Source organism: Bombyx mandarina, chromosome A1 (genome assembly GCF_030267445.1).
Source record: "Bombyx mandarina strain Sakado chromosome A1, ASM3026744v2".
NCBI classification, from domain to species: Eukaryota; Metazoa; Arthropoda; class Insecta; order Lepidoptera; family Bombycidae; genus Bombyx; species Bombyx mandarina.
In genome coordinates this window covers 12,694,297-12,714,563 of record NC_143234.1, presented here as the reverse complement: position 1 = coordinate 12,714,563, position 20,267 = coordinate 12,694,297, and the positions used below count along the sequence as shown (strand labels likewise).

The window sequence follows — 20,267 nt, the reverse complement described above, 5'->3', positions numbered from 1 at the left end:
AAAATAAGAATATAAATTAAAATAAGACATGACCTAAAAGCCTTACTTACCAGGTCATAAAATCCCTTAAAAAAATGAGCTTGCAAGACCATAGATTATATACCTAATTGCAAAACAATCGATTGACGATACCTACAATACCCACCTAATTTAAAAACGATATAATTCTTTTTTGCCCTAGTTAATTAAGTACTCCTTATTATGTGAAAATGTTATTAAGGAGCAATTTATTTGAAAGTGTGAGCCTTGTTTCAACCACTGGAATTGTGGCTTGTATTGTTTTACATGCCCTAACACCTATATCACCGATAGGAAGTGTCTGGCTAGCTTTATATATCGCTTTTTTTGCTATCTCCTCTTTATTTCTTACTATAAAGTTTATACGTTGGTTGTTAAGTCTGAATAGACCTTTAAAATATGATTTGGAACGTTTCAAGACCCAATATCCTTATTTAAATTGTTTATGGCGATTCCTACCTGAGTTGGAGAAATGTCGCGTAAAAGAATCATTCAAAGAGTATGATACTAGTGAACTGAGTATAATATCAACAGTTTTGGAGAAAAAGCTCGTCTCTTCCTGGTACGTTCCGTTTATATCGCAGGAGATCAGCTTCCCATTTGCTTGCAAGCAGATGTTAGATCAGATGATACAGAAAAGTTTTTTGGTAAGTTTAAGGGCTAAACTTTCCTTTATGGTCCGTCGATTTGGAAGTTCACAATTTTTTTGTAGATAGTACTCAGGAATAGAAAGCTTTTTGCAAAATTTCAAGTTGCGGAGACTCACGGTTACGAGATATAAAAAAAATACTATTGTTTTAAATAACAGACTAACTAGATTAGATTAGGAGCTGAACTTTCATTTCATGAAAGTTGCTAGTCTGCACAAGGACAAGAAAATGCAAATAATTGTGATGTTTCAAATATGATGGGTCTGTTGTTAGATGTGTTTTTTTTTCACTAACACACTAGCAAATAATTATTGCTTTCAGCCTTTATTTATTTTAAATCCAGATAATGCTCACGGCCCATCTAATGTTAATGTTAACAGTGTTAATTGGTTACAGGAGCCCATAGACACATCAATGCTAATGCAGTCACATACCTTGCGAAATGAGGTCTAAGTCTGGATTGTATAGTATAGAGATTCACAAGACACTCTTCCACATAAAAGCTTATATTAGTTTAGTAGTTTGTTAGAATTCAAGCTTTGAAATTGCCCTCTTATGAGTTCTAGAAGAAACATACCTCTACATCTTTTCTCACACTTCATTATACTAACTAATTGAATAAATACATTCACAGGTTTGCAATAAAATAGAAACAAGGGATGTTTTCATAGACATCTGTACAATATTTGCTTTACATCTCAAGGAATATAAAAAAGCATTGAAACGCTTGGAAAAATCACCTTCAGAATCTATAGAAAGTTTCTACAAAAAAGCGCATGCAGTTTCTGACCCAATGAAAAACTTAACTAAGACTGATCATTGTACGAACCTGCTACGATTAATAATGAAAGAATTAGTACCATGGGAATTATGGGACACACCCCACTCAGAGCTCATTGTTCGTATACTGTCAAGGAAACTTGATAGCTTCATTGACAGCACCCTAGTAGATCCTATTTGGTTGAATGATAAATTGCTTGCTTATTTAAAAGTTGAGAATAAAGTGGTGCTTTCGGAAAAATCTGAGCCAATCTTGGAAAACATGCCCACACAAGAGTCGGATACAGAATGTACAAAAAAGAAAACTGAAGATGAATGTAAACCTGAAGAAAAGAAAGAACTTAAAGCAGTTCAAATACAGAAGAAAGACGAGACTATAAACAAGAAAGAGGAGTTGACCAGTGACCCAGTTGATTTGAAATGTTCTCCGATATTAAGGCAACGAAGAGGTCGACAGGGTAGGAATGAGGTCAAAATATATGATAGGATTATAGAGGGTAAGTTCTACAGATATAGTGTTACGAGTCACTTTGCTTGATCTTCATTAAAGACCTTTTGGTCTTTCTGACATCAGACGTACTGCACAGTACAATACATGATTTTGCTTCTTGTTAAGTGTAAATAAATATATTAATTGATAAATGAATTGGCAGTAGTTCTTTTGATGCTCAACAAGTATGTACTTTCATTTATGTTGAATAATTTTTTTTTGATTTGATTTGATTACAAAATTTCATTAATCATCAGTCTCTTGATGAGCGTTCTACATATATCCAAAGAGCAATGTCAACAGGTTCCACTCTCCCTTCAATCACAATGCACTTGTGATTATTTGTTAAATTTTTTAATTAGTATTTTTTTTTCCTACCTAAGCTGATAGATAGCCTTGAGTGGCATCTTTTTTTTTTTTTTTTTTCGGGCCGAGAGCCGAACCTCCTACGAGGTCCCCGCGCCTAGGGGGCGCGCGTTGTATGTGAGACTCAACGATCTGCAGGTGTTGAGAGCAGACCGCGGGCCCAAGGAATTTGGGGCCCACCCACTAAACGACTCCCCTGCACTCTTACACCCGGCGTCCGATCTCCGTCCGGGGTCAAAACCCGGTCAGAGTAGGGGGGTTCCCGCGGTCAACACTACAACCAGACACGCGGCGCCACCCCGAGGACGCCCGACCGACGGGTCGTCGAGGCGATAGTCGACGACCAACGACGTCAGTCTCCGCGGTACGGCGGCCCTACCAGGCCGCCCGGGCGATGCCGCTGGTGTTCCGGGTACCCCGCTGGGCCAGAACCAGCCTGCCGGGTCGGAACGCGATACACCGCCGACCGAGTTGCTCTTCCACAGTATGTTCAGGGACGACAGCGACGACGAAAATGCGGACCGCATCGCAACCCGCAGCCGCCGACGCGTCGTCCCGTCCTCCTGGTGCCAGCGCGCTAGAGTGACGGTAGCGTGCGGCGCAGTATCAACCCCCTTAGGTCGCCCCGTGACCATCACCGGGAGGAGACTGCCTCCTCATAGGGGCCGGAGCTGGACAAACGCCCTCCTCCGACCCCCGGCTCGACGGCGGCGGCACGGCGCCGAGAGGGAGGAAGAGTTCTCCCTCTCCCGTTCCGCCGCCTCCTTCTGCGAGATGGTGGACTCGCAGAAGTCGAGCATCGCCTGCCAGGACTCATCGCTGCCGAGCATCGTAGCCACGACGGTCGGAAGCGACAAGTCCGGTCCTATTTTTGCAACGAGGACGCGGCGCTGCTCCGCGAAAGCGGGGCAGTACGCGAGCGTGTGCTCCGCCGTGTCCTCGTTGCAGCCACTGCAGTGGTGGCACTTCGGCGTCGGCTCCCTCCGGGCAACGAGGTGCAGGTAGCGACCGAAACAGCCGTGTCCCGTGAGCACCTGCGTCGCTCGGAAGGTGAGACGTCCTCGGTCGCGATTCACCCAGTCCGAGAGGACCGGGCGGATCGCCTCGACGGTCCGTCGCCCGTAGGCGGGGTCCGCCAGGCACCGAGACCACGCCTCGAGCACGGTACGCCGAGATTGAAGCTTCCGCGCTCGAACTTCCGCCGCGCCGGGACGCGGCTCCCCCCTGGAGCGGAGATCGCATCGCCACGCATAATCCGCAGCGAGCGCCTCCGCTTCCAGGTCCCAGGGGACCTTGAGAGGCTATTTCAGCCTTAACTCACATTGGGTGGGCTCACAGGGCTCGAACCTGACGACGTTGCTAACACGAACCCTAGCAAGAGCCGTGCTTCGCAGAATCTACCACCGGATCGGAAACGCGACCCACTGAGAAGATCTGGAGAGAAACTCAGTGGGCTGTGTCTGAGGGTTTTAATTAGTATCTTGAATGAGCTGTGAGTGAATAAGTGCATCTTCTACAGGCAGTGTCAAAACCTGGGAGACGGACATGGACTTGCAGTGTATCAGCCTTGGTCAGGATTTGCTGGCTAGTTTAGATGGGGAGATAACACTAAGCCGACTCTGGGGACAGGACGGTAGCCCTAACCCGCCCAGGACCAATTCACCACAGCCGCTCTGGTTTGGTATGTTTGCCTATTTAGTCAAATTATATGTTTAATAAGCAATACTTGAAACTTTTTCTTGGATTAAAACAATTAATAATAATGAGATCTATCTTAACTAGTTAAGATCATAATACAATTACACATAGGTACATTAAAATAAATATGTAGAAAACATTAAACTACCACATGACATACACTACACATGCACACACACAACATAAACATATATTGTACTAACAATTACATTCTTGAACATCTTTGTTAGTCAGTACTGAGAGCAACAACAACATTATGTTTGGAATATTGTGCTCAATATGAAGCTTTTTAATGTTTTATTCATAGTGAAGAATAGAATTTGTCCTAACAAAAGTAGCCCTGGTAATTAACAAATTAAAGAGCTAACGGTTTGCGTGGTATGGACATGTGATGCGTAGAGACAAGATGCCTGTGACTAGAAGATGTATGGAAATGGTAGTGCAAGGTAGAGGGGGAAGAGGTCAACTGAAGAAGACATGGATGGAGTGTGTGAATGACGGTATGAGAGAGAGAGGAGTGAGTGTTGAGATGACAGCTGATAGAAGAGAATGGAAGAGAAAAATTATCTGCACCGACCCTACCTAGTGGGGTAAGGTGGAGAAAAACTTGAGATATGAGTTCTAAGGTCTTAGTATAGTTACAACGGCTGCCCCGCCCTTCAAACCGAAACGCATCACTGCTTCACGGCAGAAATAGGCATGGTGGTGGTATCTTCCCTTGCGGACTCACAAGAGGTCCTGCCACCAGTAAAAAAAAGTCTCTTGTAAGTCATGGCATAAATGTAGTTATGTCTGTGGTCCCGGTGACTATTCACTATCAGAATGGCTCGTACATGCTCTTACGAAAAAAGAAGACATGCCAAATAAATGAATAAATCTATAGGGGAAGAAGACAATATAGATGTGGAATTAAGTACGACTCCACCGAAAGATAGAAAAGAGCACAGCCCCAAGTCGGCGGACGCTTTGCTCAAAGACATCCAGAGCACCGTCAGCCAGGCCAAGACCAAGATCGGTGATCTCCAGGTCCGAGATAACTTAGACTACAAGCGCTCAGTATGTGTTTGCATGTTTATGTACCGCTTTAGCATGTCACCATTTAGTTTCCAGGGGCCGTCGTCAAGGCACGACAATAAGGATGTTTATTTTTAACATGAACCAAAAAGCTGTACATATAATAAGAATGTTATTAATAAAAACAGTCGAATTATCAACCACCTTTTTAAATCTTTGGTTAATAAACACCCATATTGTATCATCAGGCCTTACAGCGTGGGCCTTAGCCTGGTCCAGTATGTCTCTCCAGACTGCTCTGTTCAGTAGTGTTTAGGGGTTTCTCCTTCCAATTCCTGACACCGATAACTTTGAGGTCCCATGGAGGACCCATATTGTATAGAAGGGATATATTATGTATGTAGGTAGCGATATCTCTGTGCACGAGTCCGTGTGGTGACCGGACCGCGACGTGTCGGCTCCGTGCTTCATGTGTAGCTATGAGTGAAGTCGACGCACTGAATCCATGTTTAGCGAACTCCGACTTGTTCTCCATTACTGTGTATTACTTATTGTCTGTCTAGTTTGAGTAGAAATTAACTCTTTGACAGCCACGCGGGTCAAAGTTGCCCTACGCGGCGCACTCAAATAATTATGTCGATTCCTCTCTTCGATCTTCTTACTAAGGCTTCGGAATGTCGAGTACATTATATGGAGGAACGTCACATGTGGCCGAGATCCTCAGCAGTGAGGGAACGATATAGAAGAATTACATTCTAGGAAAGAAATCCGAGAATACTAAGAATGAGTCTATTTCTAAGAGAGCTAAAAGTCTAAAAGATGCATTAAAAATAAAAGAAGGCAAAGTTGGGTAATCCAGGTGATTTAGTAACAGAAATCGACATAATTACTTCACTGCGCTACGTCACCTCTGACCTGCCTACATGGCACTCAACGGGTTAATGGGAAGCGCATGTTCAAAGCAATCTACGAAGCTTATTCTGAAACTAAAATAATTAGAGTAGGAAACTGATTCATTCCTTTGGGTAAGATGCCGGAGTCAAGTTCAGCGAGTCCTCTTGACAACTAGACATCAGACATCAGGGTGCGCGTAACGAGAGACTGACTAGAATGTGGAATAGGCTGGTTACTGTCAAATCTCATACGACGAGAGAAAAACACTTTATTACCAAATATCCTTAAATCTCAAACGACATGAGAATTATTACTAAGGTTTCCTTAGAGTAAAATCTTTGAACGAGAGCATTACAAATGTTACCCATTGAAGGGAACACTTACCATAACCACTTAGCTCGTGAGGTCGTTGTGTACCAGGATGAAGCGGCAGGGATGATGGAAGGGCTACTGGACTTCGGGATAGCAGGTCTGAAGAAGGGACTCCGCTTTACTGGACTTAGTGATGACTCGCAGGTAAAAGAAACCGCCTCTGTACTAAACTTTTGAAGTCGTCGTGGCCTAAAGGATAAGACGTCCGGTGCATTCGTGTTGAAGCGATGCACCGGTGTTCGAATCTCAGGCGTGTACCAATTTTTGTAATGAAATACGTACTCATCAAATGTTCACGATTGACTTACACGGTGAAGGAATAACATCGTGTAATAAAAATGAAACCCGCAAAATTATAATTTGCGTAATTACTGGTGGTAGGACCTGTTGTGAGTCCGCGCGGGTAGGTACTACCACCCTGTCTGTTTCTGCCGTGAAGCAGTAATGCGTTTCGGTTTGAAGGGTAGGGCAGCCGTTGTAACTATACTTGAGTCCTTAGAACTTATATCTCAAGGTGGGTGGCGCATTTACATTGTAGATGTATATGGGCTCTAGTAACCACTTAACACGCAGGTGGGCTGTGAGCTCGTCCACCCATCTAAGGAACAAAAAAAAACTTCACGCCAGTAGTTGCAGCATAAGCGAAGAGGGATATAAAAACAAAAAATGGTGCGCGTGCAACTTGGTGCACGTGAAAGAAGTGAAACTTCTTTTGTGGTGTGTGGTATTGTGATTTTCTTCATCTTTCATCCCTAAATCACATTCCTCTTGTAATAGAGAATGCTGTGTATAAGAGAAACGACCCAGTTCGCTTTGTCTTTTCCCTCTCTCCACGGCCGTGTGGTTCGCGAGACGCTGTCTATTTTCTCACTCAGAGTTTAGGGAGAGCGACCCTAAATTCTTTTCTCTCTAGCCGTAACGAATCTGTCGCGAGTAAAATTTTACTCTCAACGCGCCTAAAGAAGTTTCACTTCAAAAATGAATAATGTGATCAACAAGTGATACACATTCATACTTGTAGTCTGCTGTTGCTTTAGGACAAGTCTCCATCCCATCAGAAATCTAAACAGAGTCCCGAGAAGCTTGGAGATAAAGTTCCGGCTGACTTCAAAAGCAGAGACGTTTCGGAGTGTAGAGAAGCCCCGCCATTTTCGCAGAACAAAGGTGATTTCATAAAGGATGCTTTTGTGTTCACCTAATTATTCTGAGTGTTGATGGAGTCGTTTACTTGTATTTCAGAGGACAACAGTTCAATGCCCGTACTGTTGAAACAACACAGAGTGACGTCACAAGACAGTATGGTTAGTATTTAACATTTCGACGCTTGAAAGGCAAACGTGACTAAGCGACAATGCGTGAACTTTACAGTAGAGTAACTTAAAGTTGAAATACCTGGAAAAAAAAAATATTTTGACGAATCTAGCTGTAGTAGAATCTAGCTAGTAGCTGTAGGATGGAAATGATTTTAATAGGACTAAAAATAATTTTTTTTTTGCGCCTCGAATATGGTTATTGCTTATCATTTATCTACAAAGCAGTTATTGTCGCTTAGTCACGTTTGCCTTTCAAGCGTCGATTTATATTAAATTTAATTGGTGGTAGGACCTCTTGTGAGTCCGCACGGGTAGGTACCACCACCCCGCATGTTTCTGCCGTGAAGCAGTAATGCGTTTCGGTTTGAAGGGTGAGGCAGCCGTTGTAACTATACTGAGACCTTAGAACTTGTATCTCAAGGTGGGTGGCGCATTTACGTTGTAGATGTCTATGGGCTCCAGTAACCATTTAACACCAGGTGGGCTGTGAGCTCGTCCATCCATATAAGCAATAAAAAAAAAGGTTTTCTTAGTGTTGGCTTAGCCAGTCCTCAATTATCATTTTTCAGCCGAGCCTTCCCCGGCCGCCTCCCGACTCCCCGGAGCCGCAGTACGAGGAGGTGGCTGACCTGTCCACCAGCATCGCTAAGTTGAGGAGTTTGCTCCAACAGCGGGAACAAACTCAGAGGTTACAAATAAATTAATTACCTACCACTCACTCATTCAAGTAATTTAAACGATAATTGCGTGCATCGTTAAACCGGTTTTCACTTAAAAACTTGCAATGATTTTTAGGGTAGAATTAATATTAAACAACCTAGCTCCCCCAGCCTCCAACGAGCTTTCGGCGGCGCGCGGCTGACGATAAATAAACCAGCTCATATTTCGTCATTTCCATGTACAGGGGGGAGGAAGTGTGGTGGGAGGGCGCGGAGGAGACCCGCGGGAGGACGCAGGCGCACCACTCCTCGCGCCCGGTGGACGCCGCCAACATTGCGGGTAAGCCACCAGCGAAACCGCGCTAGCCGTCGCCCACGCGCTGTACTGATGAAACCTTTTTTTTTCTACCTAAGCTGATAGCCTTGAGAGGTTATTTCAGCGTAACCTTAACTAGTAGGTGAGCTCACGGGCTCAAACCTGACGACGTTGTTAACACGAACCCTAGCAAAAGCTGTGTTTCGCAGAATCTAACACCGGATGGGAAACGCGACCCACTCGCGAGAAACTCAGTGGGCTGTATCTGTGGGTTAATTTACTCGTCGAGCCCTTCGTCGCAACCGACGGGTTCGACGAGAACGATAACTGGTGCTTGGGGTACCTAAAAGCACCGTTAATGGATCGGGAGGATCCGGGATGACGTGATGAAACCTTCACGTCATCCCGGATCTTCCCGATCCATTAAAAACCTTCAGGAATGTTCTCGCTTATAAAGCATGGGCGGGGGAGGGGCGGGGAGGGGATGGGGGCGCTTGTACCCTGAACGTCATAGACTTTGCTTTAGTCTTGAATGTAAGCAGACGTCTGACGACGGCGTCCGTGTGCCCTGTCCGCTTCGGGGATCTATGTTTTACCAGCATCGTCTTCACCAGCAAGTCTGCCGGCCGCCACGTGACCCCGTGGCCCCTGCACACTGCGGCAGATGAGATGTCTTGTTTCAGATGAATACGACATGAATTTAGACAGAAACTCATCCCCGGGACAGACTTCTAACAACATGCAGAGACTTGACAAGTGAGTTGCTGTATACAGGGTGCTCCACAAGCGGTCTGTCAGGCCGACAGCTGTAGATAGTGTTCTGTTAGACTGATCGATTTGAACGAAAAAAGATGTGTGGTGTCGTGGGACATCGGATAGGAACGAAGTTCCTTATTAAAAAAATATTAATTTTAAGTTCTATTCGAGGTATAAAGAAAATAAAACTGGAGGTTTCGCAACAACCCACGGTCATTCGGTAACGTGCGAACTTATTGTGGTACACTTCATTCACGGCTGTTTGCATAAGAGTTGTTAGTGTATTGCGCAAACGAAGGCTCTGAGATCGTGGTTAATGAATGAAAAAAAAAGTTATTTTTTGTACTTTATTACAAAGTTAAGTCGTACACTGTGTGCATTACTAATAAAAATCTTACGTTACGGACGTTTTTTCCCGGTTAGGTTACCCCTCCGCATCGTCCCATAAGGAACTTCGTTCCAACAAATGTTCCCAAGTAACATCTTTGGAATAATGAGTACCAGAACATAACGAACAAAGTATTATACTGCCAACCCTTCAATGTAATATGCGATTTCGAAAAGGGCACATCTCTGAAAATATAAAATGTACAGGCAATGAAAAAAAAAACTGATTATTTTCTAAAGCAGTGTAAAATTTAAAATATTAACTTTTGAGATATATTTTAGTGTTAATTTGCAATTGAAAATTACTGGAATTATTATAAAATGGGTGTAGGTAAGCCTCAAAACAACCTGTATATGAAAAAAACGTATTTGACAAAATATGCGACATGTGCCCTTTTCGAAACTGCATATTCAATTGTATTTTACGTAAGGTACCGTAATAGGAGTCGTAGTGGAAAATAAGGCAAATTATTTATTTATATTTTAATGGCTTAGAAGGATGCACGAGCTCACAGATCACATGGTGTTAAGTGGTTATCGGATAGCCCATAGACATCAACGACCTAAATGCCGGCACCCAACATGAGAAATGAGTACTAAGTCTGAGTTTTAACAGTACAACGGCTGCCCCACCCTTCAAACCGAAACGCATTACTGCTTCACAGCAGAAATAGGCAGGGTGGTGGTACCTACCCATTTGGACTCACAAGTCGTCCTACCACCAGTCAGTACCACCCAGAAGTAATCGTATTAATACAAGTCGTAGGAATCTAGTACTGAATATGTTTTCCTCCACTAAACTGGTACTATATCTGTGGTATCGCTTTTATTAACCCCTCTATGGCACGTGATCAACAATCTGTATCTTTTAGGTCGAGTTAACGTATGTTCGATACCTTGAATCACTTTAATCAGCGCCCGAAAAACATTATTTTTTTTGTAAAAATGTAATGCAATGTAAAAAATATTGTAAAAATTCCAATAACTTCCTATTGCTTTCGGAAGTCGGAAGTTGTCTAAAAACGCAGCAAAGGCGATGATAATACGGCATATCTAATCAAGCGGGTACTCAGAACTCAAAAAGCTACACTTTAGATATTTTTTGACATTTCTAACGAGATCTACATTGTTGATAGTACTGCTATGTTTCGACTGGATATACCCCATTGTGGGACATCCTGTATATATGTATATCTGTATTATTTATGGTTGTCAGTTGACCATTGGGTTACTGGTCGTTTGGACGAGCTAAGGGTTCATGCAATGCAAAGCGGTTCCCAAGCCCATCTACGTGAATAGCACCATGTCCAGCTGTCCCTCCTTGAGAACGGAACACGTGACCGCAGGATGGTGGTGCTCACCCCTGTGGTCACAGCGCGCTGGTATAACTCCACAGCACTGCCATCCTCCAAGGAATCGCACGGTCGCCTCACGACTAACGGGAAGGGATGACGGTGGTGATAATCTAAACTGACACCGCACAGCCAATGGCACACTTGAACATTGACGTCATTGTGCAGATATTGCTTTCTCTATAATGCCTTGAACTTGTGTATTGGTGATAGGAAATTCATTTCGTTTTCGTTGATTTTGTTATGGACGTGCTTCAAATTTTCACTACACTTTCTCCTCCAATCAATCGTAACTGGTGTAGGTTGTTCCAACGAACGGTGACGGGAGTGTTCAACTCTATAAAGACGGCGGTCGGGGCCGAGGGGGAGGCTCCTGTCGCGATGCGACCTCAACACGACTGGGTCTACGTCTGCACCTCGCTGGAGAACAGCGTGAGTACTGAGGGCGCGACCTGAACGCACTGCAGCTGCGAGGGTGCTTTTTTTTTCCTACCTAAGCTGATGGCCTTGAGAGGCTATATCAGCGTAGCCTTAATTAGTAGGTGAGCTCACGGGGCTCAAACCTGACGACGTTGCTAACACGAACCCTGGCAAGAGCCGTGTTTCGCAGAATCTACCACCGGATCGGAAACGCGACTCACTGAGAATATCCGGCGAGAAACTGAGTGGGCTGTGTCTGAGGGTTAATTTACTCGACGAGCCCTTTGTCGCAAGCGACGGGCTCGACGAGAACGATGACCGGTGCTTGAGGTACCTAAAAGCACCGTTAGTGGACCGGGAGGATCCGAAATGACGTGTTTGGGGCGACGTCAACTGCTTTCCATTCTGACCGCAGGATCGGGAATGTAGTTACCGTCGGCCACGATGAGAGGGTTCTCGTGTCGTGCCGCTTTATCGAAGTGGAGCGAGGGTCCGGCGTGGCGGCGCCGACCATCATGTGGTCACGGGTTGGTACCATTGCTCTGCCTATTTCTGGGGCCAAGATGCGTTCCGGTCTGAAGAGTGGGGGACGTATGTGTCGAAGCGGGCGCCCCCTCCCCACCCCCCCAGCTAAGAGTGACGGCGCCCCCGGGCTGTAGGTGGGCGGCGCGGTGGCGCGGCTGGTGGGCGCGCGGAGAGCCTTCACGCACGTGGACGCGGCGCTGGACTCGCTGGAGCAGCTCGCCGTCGCCAAGCAGGAACAACTCGTGCCCGACGACTTTGGTGAGTAAGATTAAATTTGTACTTACTGTCGACTTCATTGAATCAAATTGGAAAAAAAAATGTACCTATTTTGGTAGGGGCTGTTCTAGATTCACCGAGCTAGTAGGTGAGCGCACGGGGCTGAAACCGAGAGTGCTGCTAACACTAGCTCTAGCAAAAGCAGTGCTTCGCAGAATCTACCACCGGATCGGAAACGCGACCCACTGAGAAGATCCGGCGAGAAACTCAGTGGGTTGCGTCTGAGGGTTAATTTACTCGTCGAGCCCTTCGTCTCAAGCGACGGGTTCGGTGAAGACGGTAACCGGTGCTTGAGGTACCTAAAAGCACCGTTAATGGATTAGGGTGTAATTATAAAACAAATAAACGGGGTCTTAGCACGTGTCCTCATCTGGTCCCAAACCAGTATTGCCTGTATTATGGAAACCAGAGACTAATATACACACAGATGTGCAGCCAAGGGCGTGGCCATTGCCTCCACCGCGCTGTCGATGGTCGATGAGGGTCGGTGACGTCATCGAGTACCAAAATAGTTGTTAGACACCAATATATCAACGAGTGTAAGGAATTTTTGGTATAAGCGAGATTTTTGCAGCTTTATAGATGAAATTTATAAAGTTTAAAGTTTGGAAAAAAATAAAAAAAACTTCTTCAGCTATTTCAAAAGAGCAAATTTAATTGAAGTTCAATTAAAAACATCGAACTGTTGATGCTAATATCAAATAAAACTTACCTTTGATTACAAAGATATACAGTAGATTGGGGGGAATAGAGACTAGTTAGAATAGGGACAAATCTGAGATGTCACAATACTTTTGTTGAGCTGTTAGATTTAACTGAAAATTCCTTTTATTTAGTGTTTAAGAATATTAAATAGTTTAATTTAGTCATCAAAGTTTTTTAACTCATTAAAGATATTGAAAAGTTAATTACCTAAAGCTAGTTACCTACCTAACAACTAAATAGTGCCGGCCCTATCAAAAAACTATTATCCCCATACGTAACCTGATTCACCACAAAGCCAACGTGAATCGGGTTAAGCTTTTTTTTCAGTTTTTATGTATATTTTGTAATGAACTATGTATAATAACGCATCGTATATTAAAATTTATGCTTCCGGAACCATTTTAACCTCAATTTTCTTGGTATTACACTAAGAAAGACCATTGAAAATTTGTGTTGGATTTGGAAAGGGTCCCGATTCCCCTCAATCTACGGTATGTCGCGTATTAAGCGAAATGTCGCTTAATCCAAATAACCAGTCACTCCCTCGATATGATACCCCACACCCCGTGTGACCAGACATACCGCGACATATTGGATGCGTTGAACGTTCGCAGAGGAGTGGTGTGTTGAGTGCGGCGCGGCGTGGAGCGCGGCGAGCGCGGCGACCGGCGCGGGGAGCCCCGCCGCCCCTCCCGCCTCCCCGCCCGCGCACCTCGCGCGCCGCCTAGCCGCCGTACTGGCCGCCGGTACTGTCCCAAAACCAGTCCGGGCTACTTTGTGGAGAGACCTCTTGTTAGGCCAATCTTTCTTTTTTTACCTTGAGATGGGTTTTAAGGTCTCAGTATAGTTACAACGGTCGCCCCGCCCTTCAAACCGAAACGCATTACTGCTTCACGGCAGGAATAGGCAGGGCGGTAGTACTTACCCGTGCGGACTCACAACAGGTCCTACCACCAGTAATTACGCAAATTATAATTTTGCGGATTTGATTTTTATTACACGATGTTATTCCTTCACCGTGGAAGTCAATTGTGAAGATTAGGTACATTTTTCATTAGAAAAATTGGAACCCGCCTCCGGGATTCGAACACCGTTGCATCGCTAGATACGAATGTACCAGACGTCTTATCCTTAATCCTTCTTAACCTTAACTAATCCCGACTAGGTGGAATAGTCAACGTCGTGCTGCACAGTACCAATGCACAGTTATTCAATAAATTTTGGAATTATCTCCCAACTAGTTGTACCCGTCCGCTTCGCTGGGCATTTAAAATTAACATTATTATTTCTCACCCCCACAAAGATTCTCAACATGAACGCCCCCACAAAAAACCACTGTAGATTTATATACCTAGTCAGGTCATAAATTTTGTCACATGTTTAATGTAAAATAATTGAAACAAGTTTATTCATTATGTAACCATTCATATACCAAAATGAACTTAACAAAACATAGATTCTTATGACACTAAAGTTTATTCAAAATGACCTCCGTGATTTTGAATACAGGCCTTCAATCTGCGCGGCCAGTCGTCTATCGCAGCACGAACGAGGTCCATGTCAATATCGGCGGCTGCCTTAATCAAGGATGTCTTGAGTGACTCCAAATTGGGATGAGGCTTTGAGCACGCTTTTTCCTCCAAGTGTTGCCATATCTTGTAATCTAACGGATTTAAATCTGGACTGGAGGAGGGCCAGTCTTCGTGCCGGATGAAGTCGATTTCACACGCCGCCAGCCAGTCTTGTGTGCTCTTCGCTCTATGAGCTGGCGCCGAATCTTGTTGGAATACCCAGTGCCTGTTATTGAACATGGTATGAGAAACAGGTTCCACAAGGTTCGTCAGGACTGTATTTTGATACACAACTGCATTCGTGTTTACACCTTTCTCACAAAAATGTACCTCTGTTAAGCCCCAATAAGAAACTCCCAACCATACCATGAGCGAGGATGGAAAATGACCTCGTTGGACACGCGGAATACGGTTGCTCGCTTCTTCACTACTGTGTGCGTACACCTTATCATTTTGTTTGTTGTAGCTCTCTTCTACGGTAAAATTTTTTTCATCCGAAAAAAGAATTTCCCGATATTTTTTTCCCGCGTACCGCTTCAACAAAGCGCGGCATCTCTTCAGTCTCAGGTCCATTAGACGAGCATTCAAACGATGTCCTGTTTTTCTTCGATATGCCCGAAGCCCTAAGTCTTCATTTAACACCCTTTTCACCGTGGTTCTGCTCAACCCCATCTGAAGGGCCAACAGTTTCTGCTTACGTTTGGGATTTCTTTGAATTCGCGCCTTCACAGCTTTTATCACTGCTGGAGTCCTAACAGACCGAGGGCGACCACTTCTTGACCCGTCATCTACACAAGAGTCTTCATTGTTTCGTTTGATGGTACGATAAACGAATCTTTTGGTTATATTCAAATTTTTCAGTATGTTAAAAATTTGAATTGGCGCGTAACCGCAACGATGCAACGCAATAACTGCAACACGGCCATCTTTAAGCGTCCACTCTATATTTAAAAATGAGTAAAATTCTAAAAGTATACATTTTTATTTTCATGAACAATTCGAAATTCGAATTCAATAAACTTTTTTGTGGCCAGCATTCTAAAGGAAAAGTTTTTACTGTGTGACAATACTTATGACCTGACTAGTTATTAGTATAGATAGTGCAATTTTACATAACCAACATAATCCCGAAATGCATGTCTCCAGATATCTTCGAATCAATGATCACGGTGTGGCTGGATGAGCTGACCGCGTGGCTGAAGCGGCAGATCTTCCTCTACTTCGAGGGTTTGTCTTCGACCGAGGACACGTCGGCCAGACCCAAAGAGCTGCGGAACTTCGACCCTGAGCAGACTTGTGAAGTGCTGTTGCAGAACGCGGGACGTAAGAGATTTATGTATTCGACTACATCGGGGCGAGGGGAGCGACTCAGCTGCAGGTGCTCTATACTGGTGGTAGGACCTCTTGTGAGTCCGCACGGGTAGGTACCACCGTCCTGCCTATTTCTGCCGTGAAGCAATAATGCGTTTCGGTTTGAAGGGTGGGGCAGCCGTTGTAACTATACTGAGACCTTAGAACTGATTTCTCAAGATGGGTGGCACATTTACGTGTTAGATGTCTATAGCTGCAGTAACCACTTAACACTAGGTGGGCTGTGAGCTCCTCCACCCACCTTTGCGATAAAAAAAAAAAAAAGCATGAAACAATTATTATACATCGACGATTCTCATATTTGCATCTTGTCATCCTCTACTGCGCAATAGATATATTCTAAACATCTCTATTGCGCAGCAGCAGTTATTTTTCTTTAAACCTAAACGTTTAATAATTTTGATTGCTTCATCTTCGTCCGCAGTGCTGCAGCTCCTCGGCGAAGAGACCCTGAAGTCATCCATAAAGCTATACGTGAGCAGTTTGAGTCACAAGGAATTGAATCGTGACCTCATGTTCAGAATGCTGGACCTGTTCGTTTTGCACTTCAAGAAGTCAGCCTCGATACGGAATCCTTCTTTTGACTCGAACTGACGGCGCCCGCCGCGCTTACACTGCGAGCAGCGTGACGCGTGCGGGCGGCGCTGCGGGGCGTGCGAGGAGCAGGGAGTGCGGGGCGTGCGAGGGGTAGCGAGTGCGGGCTGTGTGCGAGGGGCAGGGAGTGCGAGCTGCGTGCTGCGTGACGTCCGCTGCTCTTCTTCAATAAAAATATAAGGAAAAAATAAAAAATGATCTCTGTAATTTATTAATCATGTATTGTAACTAGCGATGTTATTAAATAAAATCTATTTTATTATGTCTGACGGCGCCAGGGAGGGCTGAGCGGCAGTTCCGTCATCATTCGTATTCGGTGGAACTGAGTTTATTGCAATAAAAGTCATAAAACCTTTTGAATAATAATTATTGAAACTCTCAGCAAATGATTTTCACAATGACAGGGTAAACTGACAGTTTCGTTCCAACTGACCGACTACGAGTAGAAAGGCTTCGTCAAACAGAACACGTAATTAGCGCGCGTCAGAGCGCTAAACTAACGCCGCGCTATAGCGTTTATAGCGCTGGGGCTCTGTGTGACGGTATGTTACCATAGTAGTACAACACATCTCGGCGTCATAGCGCGGCGTTAGTTTAGCGCTCTGACGGGCGCTAAGTACGCGTTCTGTTTGACGAAGGCTTTACATTTAAACAACCGACCGTCTTAATATTACCTAAGTCATTATCCACGACTTAAGTTTTATTTGCGTTGGATCATTTCATAAAAAAACAGCACGGTAGTGACGCTTGTTATTTTGACATTGACAGATAAACGTCAGCTTTTTCGTCGACATCGGAGTTTTTTTATTCGCCTAATTGTTGCCATTGATGTGAATGGCGATAAATTCATACGCTACCTGTCCGTGAACGCATGTGACAAGAAACTTAATTTTGAAAAAAAAGCAACTGTTCATTGAATGAGAAATAAAAGATATTTTATCCGTAAACCATTTTAATTCATTCAATAATTAAAATTAAAAAAATAATATTTTATAAAACATATCACAGAGATCGCGTACCGCTTATGAGCATAAAGAAATCTTAAAAGTCGTAAACCTCAATTTAAATACAATCATTTCCTTAGTCTTACCATGTCAATAATATTATTTCAGTGCTGCCATTACAGAACAGTACTTACAAAATTTAACTTAAAAAAGTAGATGATTTGCAATCTGAAAACAATACAATATTAGGTACTAAATCAAATATTAATGTTTATCTATATATTAATACGTGAAGGAAAAACTTTGTATCCCTTTTTACGAAAATTGCGCGAACGGAGGAGTATGAAATTTCCCACAGTGATAGAGAATATAGAGAAGGAGTGCCGAATGCTAATATATTTTTAAATTATGCCTAAAAAATACATTAAATCAATAAAAAAAACATTACACACACTACCATGTATTTGACGCACACACGCATGCATACTATTTATTTATTGTCAAACTTTTGTTCTTGACGTCTGTTGTCAAATTGAGAATAGATTAAATATTGTTTGTCTTTATTAATATTTTTCTATAATATAGTCTTGGCGAAATTTGTGATTACAGAATGTGGCGGTAGCCATCACAGAACACAAGATATTTAACAGATGCCTGAATCTCGCTTACGACATTTTCAAGATAAAGCGCATATATACAAGTTCCGAACAACAACATACGGACCGTCGGTCTACCGAGCAATATCACCCGCTCGGTAGAAGATCTTCCCTTTGTCGTATATCTCTACATAGAAGTATAACAGTCTTTAGAAATAGAATCATAATAGTGTACGAACTTATAATTTCAATTAATTATAGTCGAAATTCGACTACCGGGCGACCACTAGTAAACGTTAAAACACATTCTATTTTACAATCATAGGTAATCATTTCTTCGTCGTCTACTCAAAGGTCTTATCACTCCTGTCTCAGGAGTCTTTCAACATTAATTAAACTAAAATCACAATTAATTTACATATAATTTGAGCAATTTATAATTTGTGCTTTATTTAAAAACGAACTTAGTAATAATGTGGGCACTGGCGGCGTCTATCCGTCATGGCTTGAAACCTGAATCGCTCTAACAATCCGCAAGTGAATCTCATAATATCGGGTCAGTGTGCTTAGTGCGAGCTTTTTAACGTTCTCGATAGCGTAAAAGTTAAAATAAATTTGTATGGAGTTGAAAAGTATTTTTATTTTTTTATTGCTTAGATGTGTGGACGAGCTCACAGCCCACCTGGTGTTAAGTGGTTACTGGAGCTCATAGACATCTACAACGTAAATGCGCCACCCATCTTGAAATATAAATTGTTAGGTCTCAGTATAGTTGCAACGGCTGCCCTGTCCTTCAAACCGAAACGCATTACTGCTTCACGGCAGAAATAGGCAGGCCGGTGGTGGTACCTACCCGTGCGGACTCACAAGAGGTCCTACCACCAGTAATTACGCAAACAATAATTTTGCGGGTTTGATTTTTATTACACGATGTTATTCCTTCACTGTGGAAGTCACGAAGTTTCCGTACGTTTGCCGTTAGGGGCGCTGTTCCAACTGCGAATTTGAGTTAATTTTTACGCTATCGAGAACGTTAAAAACTCGCTCTAAGCGTACAGAGTAGAGACGCCGCTCGGTAGAAGATTCTTGTCTTCGTCATAGGAACATCAACTAGCACATCTCCTGAAGGCACTGTTCTGAGCAAATACGTAAAGTCTTCATTTACAGACAGGTGATGCTGTCATATTCTTCTTCACTCTTGATAAATTCGGGCGTTGGCAAAGGTTCCATCTCGATGGGACCCGTTTCTACATCCGTCTGGTCCGTGAAGCTTAGGAACATCTGGGAAGAGTAGTTCAGATCGTTAGTCAGAGAAATCTAACTGTCCACCGAATTGTTTTGCTTAGCTAGTTTAGGGGGCTATTCCAGCTGCTCTCGAACTAGAGAGATACATTTCAGTAAAAATATGTGTAGGGACAATTTTGATTCTTTGCTGAATGACAGTTTATCTATTTCAGCGACTATTATGTTTCCCTCGTATCCGGGGTTTTATCTTCTCCGCCTATTTTTTTTATTTTAATTTTATTGATTCACAAAAAAACTAATTACAATAATTACAGTACAAGTCATTAGCTTTGGCTAGTGAAAACAAAATTACAAAATTACAAATTACAAATAAAATTTAAAAATTACAAATAAAAATAAAATTACGTGTCCAAAAAAAAAAAAAACAAAAAAAAAACGGTATCCACATAAGTAGACAACAATACAATCAACACAGACAATATATTGATAAGTAGCCATTGTTAAATAGGATATCCTTTACACATCTGACAAATCCTATTGGGTCATGTTCGAGTGTAAACTATTTTTGAAATTGAAATAAATACATTAATAAAGTTTCAATAAACTGTCAAAGGCCTACCAACCGTGGGTCTTAACCAGTCTTGACCCGTTTCTCGTTATGTCTGACGTAATTTCTCGGGATCCTCCAAAAAGTCCACTGAAAAAATCTCAGTAAATGACCATCATTTACTAAGATTAAATTCCTTCCCATATCAACTCATTTCATTTAATTTCATCCCAGTTGATTAATATCTCAAATTAATCATCTTCATTTCATTTCACTCCATATTATAAATTTTCATAAAAACAAGAATATAAATAGAAATAAGACATGACTTAAAGACCTTAGATACCAGGTCATAAAATCCCTTAAAAAAATTAAATTTCACTGTCAATATTGAGTGTAAGCCTCTAT

At 43.1% G+C, this 20,267-nt stretch overlaps 2 protein-coding genes across 5 annotated transcripts in view; one reads left to right on the top strand and one right to left on the bottom strand.

Annotated features, from left to right (window-relative positions):
- The first annotated feature begins 107 nt into the window (after positions 1-107).
- Positions 108-16,882, top strand: LOC114247010 (uncharacterized). Of its 4 annotated transcripts, none has more exons than XM_089739227.1 (15): positions 110-665; positions 1,303-1,945; positions 3,824-3,985; positions 4,886-5,028; positions 6,331-6,426; positions 7,320-7,446; positions 7,522-7,583; positions 8,165-8,283; positions 8,500-8,594; positions 9,254-9,326; positions 11,368-11,497; positions 12,145-12,268; positions 13,606-13,737; positions 15,709-15,885; positions 16,358-16,882. In XM_089739227.1, the coding sequence occupies exons 1-15, from the start codon at positions 210-212 to the stop codon at positions 16,525-16,527; spliced, it is 2,709 nt and encodes a 902-aa protein (XP_089595353.1). In that variant the 5' UTR covers positions 110-209; the 3' UTR covers positions 16,528-16,882. The 4 variants fall into 4 exon arrangements, with proteins under 4 accessions (XP_089595354.1, XP_089595355.1, XP_089595353.1 ...); XM_089739226.1 differs by having other exon boundaries at positions 4,886-5,058; XM_089739228.1 differs by lacking the exon at positions 13,606-13,737 and having other exon boundaries at positions 108-665; positions 4,886-5,058.
- Positions 16,883-17,461: 579 nt separating this feature from the next.
- The window catches only part of ldd (lipid droplet defective), a 113,129-nt gene continuing 110,323 nt past the window's right edge, over positions 17,462-20,267 (bottom strand). Inside the window, exon 70 of the mRNA XM_028179812.2 lies at positions 17,462-19,348. Within this exon, the coding sequence (XP_028035613.2) occupies positions 19,229-19,348 (120 nt within the window). The 3' untranslated portion in view covers positions 17,462-19,228. The remainder of the gene's footprint in view (positions 19,349-20,267) is intronic.